Below are 18,506 nucleotides of genomic sequence, written 5' to 3' on the forward strand. Positions count from 1 at the left end.
TGTTCGCACTCATAGGTGGGAATTGAACAATGAGAACTCATGGACACAGGAAGGGGAACATCACACTCCGGGGACTGTTGTGGGGTTGGGGGAGGGGCGAGGGACAGCATTAGGAGATATACCTAATGCTAAATGACGAGTTAATGGGTGCAGGAAATCAAGATGGCACATGGATACATATGTAACAAACCTGCACATTGTGCACATGTACCCTAAAACCTAAAGTATAATAAAAAAAAATCAATTTATTCCAAAAAAAAAATAAAATAAAGCAGGCAATAGATTCTCAGAAGGGGTATCAAGAAGGCAATTCCAAATGTGGCATCACATCTCATAGCTTGGAGCAGGGAAAATTTGAGCTTCTGGAGTAGCTGCAATTGTAAAAAGAGCATAGAAAAAGAAGAAATGAAGATACAACAGACTGATACTTAAATTCTAATCCAAAATGTACTTAGCCAATAGGTTTGTAAAATTTTAAAAATTTAAATTTATTAGGATTAACACAATTACACAGAATAAAGTTCAGGATTTCATTAATGATGGTCACCAATATGTGCTTCTTTGTGGCTTTTTAACCCATAATTCTCATGATTCAAATTTATTCATATTATAGTTGAATTTCATACATAGCTTCACAACGTGGATATTACAAGTCCACCAGTAAAATTAATAAAACGTATCTTTCATGAAAGGCACATAAAGAATCTAAACTAACACATTTAAGGAACTTTGATAACTTTGAATTTCTTTACATTACAAAGACGAAAATCCTCCAAATGAAACAGATATGAATATAGTTTATGGTTACACACACACACACACACACACACGCTTCAACAAATATACTTCAACCCAGTGACAACACATAACTTGGAAACTACTTACCAGCAACATGTACTGAAAGACTAACTTTTTCCAAGATGAGTAAAAAAAGGAGGGTGGGGTGGGGAGTGCTGTTTACTTTGCTGAAACAAGGTCAGAGATGACACATCATGAATAATCAAAAGAAAATTATTCTATCAAAGCTCAGTATCTAGCTGACACATAACACTTATTTGAGCATACATATAATCACTGACTTACTAAATACTATTACTCATTTTCTAAGTGTAATTGTCCATTTCATTCTCAGAAATAATAGTATAATTGAAAAAGAAATGATATAAACTCAAGCAAGTGGAGAAATTTGAATTATCTAAGGGAAAAAAGTAATTTTAACATAGTGTGATAATTACATTTGAAACTAGTTATATGTATACATTTAAATCTTGCATTGTATCAGCTATAGAGTATTCAAAGATCCTTCTTGTTATCTTCCCAACAAGGAGCCATCATGTATGCTAGGTACAAGAGACTCCTCAAGAGAAGTAAAAGCCTCACCAATGAATGTCTCAAAATTCATTATGCCCACAGGTTTTTTTTTTACCCACAGAAATGCTCTTAGGATCCCTCCAAACTTAGTTATAAACAAAAATGTAGTTATTTAAAGTGTATAAAAATTAATATGACATCACCTTTGAGGCAATGGATTAATATCAGCCAAATATTAAAATTCAGAGTGAAAACAAGTGAAAACTAAGTGCTTATATTAAGTCTAAGGCAGTATATCCTCAAAAATCTGAAATTTTAGTTTTTCAAACCAAATCTAATGTGGAATCTAATGTAAAATTAAATTATTTTATTTTCTTAAAGTAGGAAAAATCAAAATGCATACAATGTTTAAATAGTTGATCCAAAGGCAGGTGTATTCATCTTAAGAACATTTCAATAAAACACATAAAATTTAAAGAACAAATCATGTTATTAAAATAGTCTGTGCAATGTTTGTACAAATAACATTTTTATTAATACAAGTATACATATAATCAAGATAAGGGCTGTAATGTTTCCTAATATTAATCACTGTACTTAAAAATTTACAGGACATGAACATAAATAAAGCTGTTTAAAACTGGCAAACGTAGTAATAGTCTGTCATTCAGTACAAGGTATATTTATGTTATTTCCAAAGCCATCACCCTAAAATCCTAAGTTGCCACTCTTAAAACCTAAAAATAATGTCGAAAACCAAAGTCATAAATACATGTATACATACATTTGCATATTTACACTTATGCAGAAATCATCAATATACTAGAGCCCAGCTTTAACACTGTCCTTCAGTTTCACACTGCAGGACCATCTGTCACATTTAAGAAAGGTCCTTCTGTTACTTTCAGTTAAAAAAACAAAACAGAACAACTTTGGTCAGGTCCCAGATGCATTTGCCTTATATTACATTCTGTGTTGCTGCAAGACTCTAGTCTACAGAGATCCATATATAAGTACTCATTTGGTTTGAAAATGCATTTTACCATTAACTGCAAAACTTAAAAGAGACCACAATCTTTTAGATTATTTTTTATGATGACATCTGTTACAGCATCAAAAACAAACTGCACATTCTTAGTATCTGTGGCACATGTGAAGTGGGTGTATATTTCCTTTGTGTCCTTTCTTTTATTGAGGTCTTCAAACTGACATTGAATATATGCAGCTGCCTCTTCATATGTGTTTGATCCTGAGATGGAAAAAGGAAAGAAACATAATGCAAAAAGTTAAAATAACTGCTTAAAATACTGAATTCAGTTTCATACATACAAAACTGAGGTCAGTTTCATACAGTTTCATTCATGGACTCCTTAACTGTGCCTTCCCTTCTAGAATGGGAGACACTATTTCTTCTAAATGAAAAACACTCCATGTTAATTACCTTTAATGACTGTAAGTTATCCCTTAAACAAAAAATTTCCGTTACATGGCATTCCGCGTTCATCATGATCTTTGTTCCTGCCTTAATCCCCAAATGCCAGATCTTTTATCCTCTTATCCTCTGTCCTCTACACCCCAACTCAGATGCTTGATGATGGCATGCTATTTCAGTTCTGGCCCAATGGTGGATCAAAAAATGTTGGCTGAATGCTGATCAGTATTTTTTCCTCCCTTTTCTATATATATACATTAATTAGCATTCTTCACTCATTTTTCTTTATTCAAAAATTATACCAAGGTCTACAATGATGTTTAAGAGTATGAAGTTACAAAAAAAGTGAATGACACACTCCAGCTTTCAGGTTATTGACTATAAAAGACTTCCTCTGAGTACAAACACTCCAGAAATTGTTCGGCAGTATCTAATCACACACATACTCTGACCCCGCAATTCAGTTTCTAGATATACACTTGACAGAAATGTGTATCACTAAAGACATAGAAGAAGTGAGAATGAAAGTACTCAATAACATGAATTAATCTCCTAAGTGTACTGTTGAGCAAAAGAAGCTAGATGCAAAAAGATCACATACTGTATGATCCAACAATGTTTGAAAAATGAACTGGTGAGGACAAAAACCTCACCAATTAATAGTGTCTGTGGAACACGTGAAGTGGGTGTATATTTCCTTTGGGTTCTTTCTTTTATTAAGGTCTTCAGTGATTATCAGTGAGTAATCAGTGATTACTCTGTGTATGGGGTGTGAGTGTGTATGTGTGTGTTGGGGGGAGGGTTTGATTGGTTAAGACTGAGAGGAAGCATGATGGGGCTTTCTGGGGTCCTGAAGCTGTTTGGTTTCTTGACCTGAGTGGTGGATACTGGTATGTTCACCTTTAAAAACGCACTTATGCTGAGGGTGTGTGTGTACGTATGTATGTATGTACATAATATTATAATATACATTAATGTATATAATGTAATGCTCTATGTAATGCTTCAATAAAAAAACTGAAAAACATTCAAATTCATTTGGAAAAAAACTGTTTAAACACCTCTTTTGTAGTAATAATCCACAATTATCTGCCAGGCTTTCAAGGTCCTCTACTACCCAGCCTGCTCTGCAGTGCCATCACTCTGAGATCCTCTCCTCCACAATGGCGCTCACCCCAGGTCCATGTCGTGAGGACCCAGCATGCAAACTGCCACCTGTGGTACTGCAGTACTTCCTCTTCATTCTACTTCACCGGCTGAGATCTCTGCCTGCCTTCACATTTGCTCAAAATTGGCACTCCATCTAAGTTTTCCTAATTAATCAAATCTAGCTGGGTTCTCTATCACTTAAAAACTTTTTCCTCCTCCTAGAAATAACTATTTCAGTTTTTGTTATACTGCTTTATAGAATCCTAAATTCTTTTTCAGTGCTGAGTCTCCTAAACTAGAATGTGAACTCTTCAAGAGTGAACATCATACCCCACCAGCCTCATACTCCTTTTATATCTTATAGAATCCAGTATAATACAATGTGACAACTACCCATACGAATGTTGTGTAATGTGCTATGACAGCATGGATTATGAGATTTTTATTAGGGATAAAAAGGTACTAAAGCTATCGTCTTTAAGTTTACATTTTAACTCTTTTATATCACTAGAAATCACATACTTTTAAAAATCAAATTTTATTAAATCGTAAGTTTCATTCTCCAAAATTTTAAAGCAATCAACAGCATCTTGTTGGCCCACAGAAGTAATGCAACTGTTAAATTAAACCATGTTTCAGCCAAACAGCTTACATTGAGTGCCTAGCTCGATTTGCTCTATATATCCTAGGCAGCTAGCTAGATTACCCTAAAAGCTACAACACATATGAATGAACATTCTTCATTCTGATTTTAAGTCTTAAGAAACGAATGGCAAAGCAGGGACAGGACAGCAAATATGATAGACTGTTTTTTAATGTGTGATAGAATTGTCCTGAACAAAGGTAAGTATAGGTGATAACCAGGTTCAAAAATCAAGAACTGGGAGGCTGATGACACAATCAAAAGGGAAAGAGAAGAGATCTGAGTGTAAACAAGAGAAAGAGTTCTGTTTGAGCTTCAGGTGCCAACCAACCAACCAACCACAAAACATGTATGTTCAAGCAGTTGCTAATGTAAATCTAGGCTCCAGAGAGAAATTAGGGCTGACCACAAAATTTAACCTATTGAGAATAGATATGACTATGAAAGGATAGAGAGCTAAGATGACATGACTGCAGATGAAATTGGTGAAGTGGCAACATACAGTAAAAAGAAGAGGAGGAGAAGTTAGATAACACAGGAGCAGACAGACAGGAGATAAATCAAGTGAGTTGTTTAGGGGCTACACAGGGTTCTTCCACAGCCATAGGAAATTGAGAGTTGCGGCTGAAGCAAGAAGCAACTGAATCAATACTTAGGGCATGCCATGGAGATCTTAAACAATAATCTTAACTCTGGGGATGTGAAAGAATTATGTAATATTCTTTTTGTGCAAAGATTCTGAAGTCAGGTATTCTTATTAACTTAAGCGAAACACAAGCAAAAATTCCTAAACACACTGTCTACTTGGCAAGGAAAGAACTAACAAGCATATCCTTAGCTGCTCTAAAATCCCCGTAGGTATACAATATTTATGGATTCACTTGGGGAATCTGGTACTATGAATTAGTACAAAATGGCTACATCATAGAATATGATAAAAATAAACTGAAAAATACATTCAAATAAGGGAAAAATTAAGCCATCTTGACTCTGGATAACTTATTTCTAATAAGCACAAAAAAATGTTCCTGAATACAGTAATTTAGGACTATGACTTTCAAAAAGAAAGCGAAGTTTTAAAGCAACCGTGTGAAAACAGTTTGAACGGAAGTTCACAGTATACAAAAAGAGCTGTAAGTAACATGATTATATTTACCAAAGAACCCTCCCCTTTTGGTTCCACTGAATGTTTAATTAAATGTAGCCTAGTCGTTAATGGTCTAGGAGCAGGACAATGGACTTGGGTCTGGAACTGGACTCTGGCTTCATGAAGCCCCGGTATTCTCATTTGTATGGGTAGGGATACCTGAGCACTGACATCACAGGGTTGTCTTAACATTTCCTGTAAAATGGCAGTGAATACTCATCGTACAATTTACTCAACACAAGACTGAGGAAAATTCTGTTTATAAAAAGCAAGTTCTTGAGACTTAAAAAAAGACCCCTTAAAGGTCTAAGAATCACTAAGCCAAGAGATTTAAATTAACAACTGAATTCTTGCCTTAGGGGAAGTTTCACTTAGAAATATGTAACTTGACAAGTTATTCCCAGAAAAGTAAAATACCTGCATATTCTGGATAGCATATAGTGAGAGGGCTCTTTTTGATTTTTTCTTCAAAGAGATCCTTCTTGTTTAGAAAAAGTATAATGGATGTATCTGTAAACCACTTGTTGTTACATATGCTGTCAAACAATTTCATGCTTTCATGCATTCGATTCTGTAATAGAAAAAAATAAAACCAACTGTCACTAACAGCAAGGATTTTTGAGGACTATTTTAAAAAATAATAGGTGTTGTAATAAAAGAGTTTAGTCACTGAAAAATACATAACATATCACAAAAATACATTTCTGCCATTTCAGAACACACTTTCACTTTAAGTGAGAGAAGTGTCTAATCATCTTTCATCACTTTTTGCATTCAACTTTTACTTGCTAAGTGCCCACTATATGTCATGCTCTGTGGCAGGGAACATCCTGCTACAGGACATTATAATCTAGGGATGTGAAGTGTGAACATGTGAAAAGAAATGACATTGTCATAGAGTTCATTTCATCTAAGTTTCCATTAAAAGATAGAGGTTTTTAAGGATTAATAAATTAAATTGAACAAGCTAAGACCCAATTAGCCCAATACTCTAAATATTATAATAAATATAAATACTGGAAGGACAATTTCAATTCCTGTTTCTTGACCTTCCAGGATCTGTGCTCCTCAGAGAGGGCACTGATACATTTTATAGTGCTGAAATGAGAGAAATGAACATGTGGTGTTGCATTGCACCTACTGCACTATAATTTCATATACTTGATTTTAAAAATACAATCGTCTCTCGGTATACTCAGGGGGATTAGTACAAAGACCCCCAAGGGTACCAAAATCTGCATACACTCAAGTCCAGCAGGTGGTTCTGTGGAACCCACATAGAGGAAAAGCTGGCTTTCTGTATACTAAGGTTTTGCATCCCATGAATGTGCTTGGTTGAAAAAAATTTTCATATATGTGGACCCATGCAGCTTAAACCCCTGTTGTTCAAGGGTCAACTGAACAAAACCGACTTTTCTACTCTTTTGTTCCCCCACTTTGTAATCAAGTTAACTTAAAATGACAAAGTTTTACATTTCTATTTAAAAACATTTCCCCCATATTAATGGTACATTGAAACCTATCTGAAAATTACAGGGCAGCAACAAAGCATAACATATATTAAAGATTTACTGGCTGGGTGCGGTGGCTCAGGCCTGTAATCCCAGCACTTTAGGAAGCCGAGGTGGGTGGCTCACCTGAGGTCAGGAGTTTGCAACCTGCCTGGCCAACATGGTGAAACCCCATTTCTACTAAAAATACAAAAAAACAGCCTGGACAACATGGTGAAACCCCATTTCTAATAAAAATTCAAAAATCAGCTGGGTGTGGTGGCACGTGCCTGTAATCCCAGCTACTTGGGAGGCTGAGGAAGGAGAACTGGCTTGAACCTGGGAGGTGGAGGTTGCAGTGAGCAGAGATGGTGTCACTGCACTCCAGCCTGGCAACAGGGCAAGACTCCGTCTCAAAAAAAAAAACAAAAAAAGATTTACTAAACTAACAGAAGTAACAAAGTAAGAAAAGGGAATCTTGGACTACTATGTAACTATATTTCCATGTGCTATGTTGATATTAGATATAGAAATGCATAGTTAAGCTTACAGGCTTGAGGTGAGATTGACTCTCCACGTTTTCCTTTTCCTCAAGATCCACCTGTGCTTCTCTAGTATATCTCTCTTTTATTAGACAAATTGAAAAGTTAGAGGAAAGACCCTGTACTTTCAAATTGTTATAGACATTAGAAAGAATTTCTTTTTTTTTTTATTATTATACTTTAAGTTTTAGGGTACATGTGCACAATGTGCAGGTTTGTTACATATGTATCCATGTGCCATGCTGTTTTGCTGCACCCATTAACTCGTCATTTAGCATTAGGTATATCTCCTAATGCTGTCCCTCCCCCCTCCCCCAACCCCACAACAGTCCCCGGAGTGTGATGTTCCCCTTCCTGTGTCCACGAGTTCTCATTGTTCAATTCCCACCTATGAGTGAGAACATGCGGTGTTTGGTTTTTTGTCCTTGCGATAGTTTACTGAGAATGATGTTTTCCAGTTTCATCCATGTCCCTACAAAGGACATGAACTCATCATTTTTTATGGCTGCATAGTATTCCATGGTGTATATGTGCCACATTTTCTTAATCCAGTCTATCGTTGTTGGACATTTGGGTTGGTTCCAACTCTTTGCTATTGTGAACAGTGCCGCAATAAACATACGTGTGCATGTGTCTTTATAGCAGCATGATTTATAGTCCTTTGGGTATATACCCGGTAATGGGATGGCTGGGTCAAATGGTATTTCTAGTTCTAGATCCCTGAGGAATCGCCACACTGACTTCCACATTAGAAAGAATTTCTCAAGAATTTTTCTGAGAAAAATTCTTGGCAACACCTTCAGCTCTTCAAATTTCAAGCTCAACTCTTAAAGTAGTTCTACTTGCCATTTCTTCATCTTCAGCTAGAACCAGGTCGTAGTCACTCAGTGCTACACAGAAGATGATCGCCGTCACTCCTTCGAAGCAATGAATCCACTTCTTCCGCTCAGATCTCTGACCTCCCACATCAAACATTCTGTTAAGAGGAGAAATGAGTTAACATCACATTAAATGTTCAAAAAGCTCTGAGAAGTTCTTTAATGCTAACAAAAAAAGCTCCGAATAATTGTGGAAATGTCTGATGAAAAGGAAGGAAAGAAAGACTTTATGGGAGAAAAAAATGTCACAAACTGGACTTCTCAGAAGGGGAAAAAAATCTGCTAGTTTTTAAAATTTTTGATTGAAGGGAGGGTATCTCTAAAAAAAAAAAAAGCAAAAACAAAAATACCCTCAAAAAACGAGATATTAACACACATGAGAACACTTAGAACATTAAAGCAAATACAAATGAATGGACTGCACTATGTAAACACTGAGAAGTCACATGAAGCAACTGGGGAACGCAGAAATCAAAGAGTAAATACTCCATTTGCCACAGTCACGGAACATTGAAGGCAGAGAACAGAGATCCCTCCTCCTACTAAAACATGTCGTTTTAACTCAGAAGTAATAAGCAAGGCTTTGATGTAAAGAAGAAACCATTTCAGGTAAGAAAATGTAGGGCAAGCAAATAAAATTCAGATAGGGTAGGTTTGCATAAAAAGTAAAATCATGATACATTACAAAATGAGAGAACTGAAATATGAAATAAATGAGGGATCCTACTGAATGGCCTTAAAATTTAGAATGAAAAAAATTCAACTTTTATACAATATACAATAGTGAATCACTATAGGTTAGTGAACAAAGTAGTAGCAAAATCAAACAATATAAAGACAATAGTCTATTCCTTTTCTCTTATAAGACTTTATAAAGTTAAGCAAAAGTTAAAATTTGCATAGACTACATTATGCAACCTAGAAATAACCACTTATATAATGAAAACACTATGCTAACTGGTACATTTTTAAAGGCTCCATTTATCTAGATGGTGCACTAATTAAAATAGTCCCTATTTAATTCCCAGGCAAAAAGAATTTTCCCTACAGAGCAGTACTGGCCTATAAACCAAATCTGAGGACATCAACTAGTATTGTTACTTTTATGATCACTTAAGTGAAGCCGGCTTCTTCATTCTTTTGGCTTAGCTGGTACTGTTGTTCATTAAATTCAGGTAAGCTATATAACAAAATGTTTCTACCACAAAATAAATCACAGACTTAAGATGTGAAAAGCATAGCTGGTAATAAAGATCAAACAAGAACAAAATAAATGACAGTAAATTAAAATGATTTAAATTGGGTTACCACTTGCTAAAATGCCCAGGAACACAATTTGAAAATAACTTTACTGAAAAGATAGCATATCTCAGATAACTCCTCTGATTAGACGTCACACATCCCCTGTCCATCCAATAATAGATGTCAATAACAACCCAAATGACCCTAGCCCACATTTCCTCTCTGTGATGGTATAGTTTTGTGTGTTAACTTGGCTACGCCATCATACATTTATCTAGGTGTTATTTAATGAAACACTTATTTAGATGTTGCTGTAAAGGTATTTTATAGATATGATTAACATCTGTAATCATAAGTTAACTTTAAGTAATGAATACTGTCCTTAATAATTTAACAGCCCTCAATCACTCTACAGGCTAAAACTGGCAAAAACTGAGGTTTCCCACAAGAAAATGTAATTCTTCCTCGACAATGTTATGACAATTCACGTCAAAGCTTGCCAGCCTACCCTACAAACTTCGGACTTCTTAGCCTTCATAATCCCATAAACCAATTCCTTGAAATAAACATAACCTACTGGATCTGCTTTACTGTTGAATACTGATGACACAACTTAAGTGCAGAGAGCGAGGCGCTACTCTAACAAATACCTAAAAACATGGAAGTGACTTTGGAATTGGGTAATTTGTAGGAGGTAGAAGAATATTTAAGCATTTGACAGAAAAGAAAACTACACTATCTTGAAGAGATTGCTGGTAGAAATAGGGAGATTAAAGACAATTCTGGTAAGAGCTGAGATGGAAATAAAGCTGGAAAGAACCTTCTGTTGTCTTAGAGAATACATGTATCATTATGGACAGAATGTTGGTGGATATACAAATGTTAAAGGAGCTTTTAACGAGGCCTCAGAAGGAAATGAAAACATGTTATACACTACAGGAAAGACAGTTCTTGTTATAAAGTGGCAAACAGCTGGCTGAACTGTGTGTTCTAGCGCTGGGTGGAAGGTGCAACTTCTAAGCAATGAACTTGGATATTTAGTTGAGGAAAACTGCAGGCAAAGTGTAGAAGGCTGCAGTTTCCTGCTTGCTCCTTCTAGTAAAATGAGCGTGGAAGAGAGAAACTGAGGAATGAACTATTAAGCCAAACGGAACCAGACACACAGGGAAGGAGGACATGTGATGACAGGTGGAGAATGGTCATGGTCATAAACAAAGAACTCAAGAGTCTAAGCTAGTGGTTCTCAAACTTTGATGTGATTCAGAATGTTAGGAGTCAGATGTTACTAGTTTGGGGGACCATCCTTTTGAGGATCAATTAATCCCCAAGCCAAGTAATTAATCCAGAAGCAACAATGACAGAGAAATGATATTACAAATGATCAAACTGCTGAAGTTTGTTGGAAATCAGAGAGAGCTAGATGAAGATAACTAGAAGAAACAAGAATTTTTATCACTGCTTTCATTTTCCATATAATGGTAGCTAAAAATGTACAAGCATTATTCATTGCTCTACACTTGTATTAAAAGTATCTTCATTATTTTATATACTGTTAAGTTCTGAACTTCTATTTAAAAAGAGCAAAAATATAGTATGTTCTCCTTCATAGGAAAAGATGAGTTTAAACCAATATCACATAGGAAATGAATGTGAGTTTTCTTAGGGATTCTGAAGGGTGGGGTGGAAGGAGATGTTGGACATGCTGAGAAGTGATGATTTATGCCTTAGACTAGCATCTAATACCACTGTCACCAAAACTAATTAGTACAAAGCTAGCTAACCATATATGGACATCAAACTCATAAACTGGATGTTGCATTCCCAAATGCGTAACACATTTATACTACTATAGAAATGAAATAGAAATTTATCTCATATTATGATAATTTTAGGAAAGAATGCTTTATATCTGGCAAAAAAAAGTAAAATAAAGTTGCTGATTCTTTAATTAAAGCAAAATGATCCACATAGACACTGGCCATAAATGCCTAATCACAGGGATAATATGAATTCTTAAATTATGATGCCCTATTGCCTCATTTTGAATTTGTTCATAGCAATTTTTTTAATGTGAAACTGAAATTTTACTCAACAGTTAAAATTAAACAAAAAATTACAACATGAAGAGCACAAAAAAACCATAAAATGATGACCACACTCAAGAGTTCCCAGTAGAATTATTCTAAATGCATTTCTGCTCTCATTCATCTGAGGCTCACTTAACCCATAAAAAGCAAAATTGAAACTATATGCTAGTAATGATAGTAATTTAACAGAATTCAAAATCCAAAATAAGACAAAGTTTATCTGAGGTTCCTAACAAACCTGTGTTTATCTTTAAGTCACCGAATAAAAACAGCAACTAAATACATCAACCTCAACCAAGAAGCCTAAATGGAGTATGATAAATGAACCTCCTGCAAGGATAATGTTGAAAGTCAACTTTACTGAATCCCAGTATTTGCTGGATGTTGAAATGACAAGTTTGAAAAACCTAGGCTGGAAGTGAAAACTATGGTCCTGAAATAAATGTTTAAGAGTGCACCTGACCAAGATGAAAAGTGAATTTTATATAGTCAGACTGCCTTAAGTACCAAATAATCGATTTAATATTTGCCTCTGCCACTTATTACTATGTATGAAGTTCTCACTTTTACAACATTTTTCATAGGCAATAACTCATTTTATTTTTAAGCCTCTAACACAGAGCAAAACTGTAATAGCCCGTTTACCCAACTACTTATTAGGGGAACCTAGGTCTAGAATCTTTACTTGTTAACTCCAACTCCACACATTTTCTCCTCAGACAATATTGGTTAGAAATACAGTAGTTCCCCCTTATTCCTGGTTTCACTCTCTGCAGTTTCAGTTACCTGTGGTCAACCAAGGTCCAAAAATATTACAGTATTTTGAGAAAGTGAGACCACATTCACATACCTTTTAATTATAGTATGTTGCTATGATTGTTCTATGTTATTATTAGTTGTTAGTCTCTTACTGTGCTGAATTTATAAACTTTATCATACATATGTATGCCTACGAAGAAACATGGTGTATATAGGGTTCGGTACTATCAGCAGTTTCAAGCATATATGGGGGTCTTGGAACGTATCCCCCTTGAATAAGGGAGGACTACTGTAAGGCATTACCTGAACATAATTTAAGTTTGCTTTAGAACATAATTTTTAAAACAAGGTGAACAAAACCAAAATCAGAATCTAAGGTATACTAGGTTAAAAAAAAAAATTCTAACTCCCAATCTAATAGTGAACTTCCTTGTCATTAAAATCACTTCTTAGTTTTAAGATAAAATGACAATATTCTCCAGATCAGACATATCTGATTATTTGAAATCAGAGTATTGAGTTTGTTTGTTTAATATTAAGGGAAATAGTAATGAGCAGATTAAAAGAAGTTAAATGATTTCAGTAAGAGATAACGACAGCAGCATAAAATGTCCACTGAGGGCTTTTTTTCTTTTTAGAAAAGAATGAAAATGAAAAAAAAAAAGCATATGCAAAACCATAGCATATTAAAGCACAAAGCTAATGTTGCCAGATAAATTAATTATTACCTATATCTTTGTTTAAGAAAGTAGGTCAATGTTTGTTTTTTGGGGAGAAGTAGCCATGAAAAATTGAAATAAAGCTTTAGTTTTCTGGAAATTTAAATTACATGAACCACATGCAAATCAGTGACAAGTGATAGTAACAAATGTATTAAATTTAAAATACTTATGGAAGCAATCAGAAGTATCGTTGCATATAATTTAACAGTGTTCACTACTTGTAACAGTGAGATTTCTTTATGAGATGAACTGATAATTATTTTTTCTCTCACTAGGAACCTTTTTTCCAAAATGATTTTAGAAATTCTGCTTTATCATCACGACCATTTCAGAGCAATAGAGATAGCTGAAGCAAAGCCTAATCCATAATTCACAGTAAAGATTTATTTAGAATGATTATGTTGAATCATATAATTTTTAATGAAAATAAAAAAGACAAAATAATTTCAATAAAGATATGGGACACTCCATTTGCAAACCAAATGCAGATAAATTACTTTTTTGCAAACAGAATTAATATAACAGTTTATTCTTCTTTTTGCTTTTGTAATCTTCTAAAAATTCTTTTTGGTATTGTGGGGATGGAGTTGGGTAAAAGGGAGATATATACACAGTCTTGTAAAGTTTGAATTTCTACAAAGAAACCAAAAACCTCCACTAAACATAATCTTAAAAAAAAATCACAAACTGGTAACAAATGATTTATCTAATCCTTCATTGTATTTAAAAGTTGAAATTTAGAAAAACATGAAATATTAAAATTTTCCTTAAAAAACAGATCATGAACACCTTTTCTAATCCAGTTTCCTGCAGTGACAACTGGAGTGTGCTCAATTTGGGTCAACGTATCTATAAAGCTCTGCAGCTGTGAGATGATACCTAACTGATGCCCATGACTGCAGTGGCAATCTTCCTTAAAATCAATCTTAACCTTGTTGGGTTAAAAACAAACAAAAATATCCCTATCTGTTAAACTTAAAAGAACAACAACAAAATCTCTGTAAGTCTATAACTCATTTAATTCTAGCATTTTTATTATTTTCATTTCCAGGAATACTTACTAGTGAATATGTGGTGTAGGACATGCATAGGTTTTAATACTGTGTGAATAATGTGACCCTATTATATTCATATAAATTAGTCATTGACTTCAGACAGGCCTCCCAAAGCTGTTCAAGGCCTTTGTGTTTGGTGTTCCTTCAGCTGAACACTCAACTGGCACTTGGGACATGTGACATTTTAAATGAACGTGAATTACAAGAAACCAGTAGATTTAAAAAAAAGAACTTCTGCCTCTTTATTTAGTTTCAATGTACTGAAGTAAGTAACACTAAGAAGCAAAAAAGGAACATCTGTATTTTTTAATTAGTATTTTTTAACATCAAGTAACACTACAGGGGTCTTAGATGTCTATGAAAATACGGAAGTTTTGTTTCAGTAGAATATCCTGTGATGTTACCTTATTAATGTTCATATCTTTACATAGGCTACATAATTTTTTTCATGATTTTACTATTACTTTAATAGAAATGATGAATAACAGTACAGACTTAAAGGCAATTTTGTTTGAGCAAACAATGAAATGAGTAAGTGGAGCATTTTAGAAGAAGAAAGTCATGATAATGACTAGCGGATGACCTGGAAGGGAAACAGATTAAAGTAACTGACCAGGAAGGCTGTATAAGATAAAACAAGACTCTGCAAATGAAAACATTGTATTTCTTTTTGTTTAGTCCAACGGTTTTCCTCATACCTTGGAAAATGTTATTTACTGGAGAAAGAGAAAAGTAGTTTCGTAAATTTGAATATGATGTTTTACTAAACTTTCCTGAACCTCGTTCATCATAAAATGAGGGAACTGGAAAAATATGCACTCCAAGACCCCTTGCATTTCTAAAGACTACAATTTGGTGCTTTTCTGCTCTGACCTCAGTAAGTGGATATTCAGCACACTTTAAATGAATACTTCTTATCATGAAATAGTGCATAAGGACTACCTTCATAGGGAAGGTAAGTTCCCTATGAAGAAAACTGCTCACAAAAAAATTGTTAAAGGTGCTCTTCTTAATATTTCCATAAATAAGCACTTATACTATCAGTAAAACTTGCTCTCTTTTTACCTAAAAATAGATGGCAACACTTTCCGAAAACACAGTATATTAGAGCAGAATTTTCTGTTTAGAAATAAAAGCCAAAAACTATTTTGTTTGAATCACTGTAAAAACTACAGGCAAAACAGAATTTGTCTGGATAGATTTTCTTAAATAAAAATATTCCTCTTAGGAATGTTTTTTTTGACATCTTTCACCCAAAAATTCTTTTGTCCAATCATCTGAAGAAAGTTTTTTTCCAACTGTAATTTCCAACTGTAAAAATGTTATAAACTTTTATTATACCTTTTATTTCTAAAGCAATGTGTTTTTATCTAAATTTAGAAATCATATATTTCAAAGCTACTCACTTAAAATGAAGATCTTTGAAAGTAAAATGGGTTTCAACAATTCCTGTAGTTTTCACTCTAGTTCTGAGAACATCTTGTTGAGTCGGGATGTAATTTGGTTGAGCTATTCTGTCCAAGTCATTCAAATAGCTGAAAAAAATTAAACAAAACAACATGTTAATGGTAAATACAGCCAATAAAGATCATCCAAAACAAAAATTAAAACACATTTCAATACAAGCGATAATCTGAAATCACTAAAAGTTTTTAAATTTGTGTGTAAAGATATAAACCAGTTTAAGCTTGTATCTTATATTCTTATATAACTCCCACGGAAATAAAAATGTTTACACCTCTGCAACCACAAAGCTCTTTTAGTGTTTTTTAAATGTGTACTTTATTTCTTAGGGACAGTTTATCAGTGATTCAAAGGAAAAAGAATAACTTAAAAAAAAAAAGCTAATACACACCATGTGTTTGTTTCTTAGAATTCTTTATCACACCTTTTGGATACAGCACTGTGTTTATGATCCAGACATCACTCTTTTTTATTGAAGATTCTTAAGGTCTTAATTTTGGAGCAAGTCGTGATGAAAGCTCCGCCCAAAGGCTGAATGAGATGTTTCTTTTCAAAAAGTCTTATGTCACATACAGGAAAACAGCACATATTCCTTTACGCTGCACTTTACTGCTCTCTAAATCAATACGTTTTAGTTACTCATGTAATACTCTCTGCCACTGGTGCTACATATGTTGTGATATAAAAATGTAGTGGTATCATAGCATGCAATGTAAGAGAGTAAGTTATCTTGTATCAAATTATATGACATAGTCAGCAATTCACAGAAAGTACAGGTATGGAGAGATTAATGTGGACCTAGGTGATTAAAGAAGGATTCATGGATAGTGAGGGGTCTAAACAGAAACATGAATAACGGGGATGGAAGAAAAGGAACGACACTGCCCCAGGAGAAGCTGTAAATCAGTATGGAGATGGGAATAGTTGCATGTTCTTTCTTGGAGAATAAAGCCACTAGTAAGCTATATAAAGCCTTAAATGAGGAGTTTGGAATGAGTCCTAAGGTCAGCTGAATGTAGAGACCATCACCGCAGCGTTTTTATTACGAGACCTATAAGGTGACTGATAACTTAGAAATAAAAAAATGTTTTAGACAGTCAAGTGTATGTATGTGGTAATTATACTAGAATACATACAGAGATGACAGCCTGAGTTACCTGTATTGTATTTACGGAATTTAAGAGAATCTTATTATCACATTGGTGATAATCCTCCAGTACTTTCTCTGTGCTTTTAATTCCAAATGTTCTACTTTACTGTAAGCAAATCTGACTTAACAAATCAAACAAGCCATGGCAAGATTTTACTGCCTCTTTAAAATAACGAGCTACTCTTATTTAAAATGTTCTTTGATTACTCACAGATTTCTTTGCTTAAAACTGTTATAGTTTGCCAGGCGCGGTAGCTCGCGCCTGTAATCCCAGCACTTTGTGAGGCTGAGGTGGGCGGATCACGAGGTCAGGAGATCAAGACCATCCTGGCTAACATGGTGAAACCCCGTCTCTATTAAAAATGCAAAAATCAGCTGGGCGTGGTGAGGCATGCCTGTAATCCCAACTATTTGGGAGGCTGAGGCAGGAGAATCGCTTGCACTTGGGAGGCCGAGGTTGCAGTGAGCCAAGATCACGTCACTGCACTCCAACCTGGCAACAGAGCCAGACTCCGTCTCAAAAAACAAAAAAACAAAAACAAAAAAACCAGAAACAAAACAAAACAAAAAAACTGCTATAGTTCAAAAAAATCTCCAAAAATATTTCAATAAGACAAAGAAGAAAAGGAGGCACTGTGAAAAATTCTGATTGTTTTAAATGATTACAAATTTAAAGTGTGAATTGGTGGCTAGTCAGTCCCAATGGGCAACTTGACAGCATCTTAGCATCCCCAGTCAAGAATTCATAGATCAAGATGCCCTCTGAGCACTACGGAGAAAAATGTTTCTAAGACTTTCTTCATTCCCAAAAAGCAGCTGCATTAGTGCCATCTTAAGGTCACAACTATTAGAAATAAAATAATGTAAAACTAAAGCAACATATTTTTCATTTTATAATTTTAATTCTTTTTTCTTTGAGACATGGTCTTGCTCTGTCACCCAGGCTGGAGTACAGCTGCACAGTCATAGCTCACTACAGCCTCAACCTTCTGGGCTTGGGTGATTCTCCTGACTCAGCCTCTCAAGTAGCTAGGACTACAGGGATGGGCCACTATGCTGGCTAATTTTTTTATTTTTACTTTTTGTAGAGACAAGGTCTCAGTATGTTGCCCAGGCTGGTCTGGAATTCCTGGGCTCAATCCTCTCACCTCAGCCTCCCAAAATGCTGGGATTACAAAGCACGAGCCACCAATGCCTGGCCTATGTTTCTGTTAACTCACGTCCAAGTAGAGTGCACAGGAGAGAGGGTCTTGGACAAGAGACTGAGGGGGTGTGGAAGTTCCCCCATACAGTGAGAAAGAGAACTTCAATCTGTCATTCCCAAGTAGTACCCCTTAATTATTGAAGTAGCTCCTTTTGCTGGGCTTAACTCAAAGCAATCTTCTCATAATAGTGACTCGCACTTAAATCTCTACAGATGCTGGTGGTGTCAAAG

The 18,506-nt window shown here is 34.9% G+C and overlaps 1 protein-coding gene across 3 annotated transcripts in view; it reads right to left on the reverse strand.

The window, feature by feature from the left end:
• Positions 1 to 467: 467 nt before the first annotated feature.
• GNAI1 (G protein subunit alpha i1) overlaps positions 468 to 18,506 on the reverse strand; it is an 86,076-nt gene continuing 68,037 nt past the window's right edge. For all 3 annotated transcript variants that reach the window (XM_030825837.1, XM_003268198.4, XM_030825838.1), the window contains 4 exons: positions 15,864 to 15,992; positions 8,561 to 8,690; positions 6,100 to 6,253; positions 468 to 2,560 (listed from right to left, as the gene is read on the reverse strand). In XM_030825837.1, coding sequence (XP_030681697.1) covers positions 2,370 to 2,560; positions 6,100 to 6,253; positions 8,561 to 8,690; positions 15,864 to 15,992 — 604 coding nt within the window. In that variant the 3' untranslated portion in view covers positions 468 to 2,369. The remainder of the gene's footprint in view (positions 2,561 to 6,099; positions 6,254 to 8,560; positions 8,691 to 15,863; positions 15,993 to 18,506) is intronic.

The sequence above is a fragment of the Nomascus leucogenys genome, chromosome 13, assembly GCF_006542625.1.
Source record: "Nomascus leucogenys isolate Asia chromosome 13, Asia_NLE_v1, whole genome shotgun sequence".
Classification (NCBI taxonomy): domain Eukaryota; kingdom Metazoa; phylum Chordata; class Mammalia; order Primates; family Hylobatidae; genus Nomascus; species Nomascus leucogenys.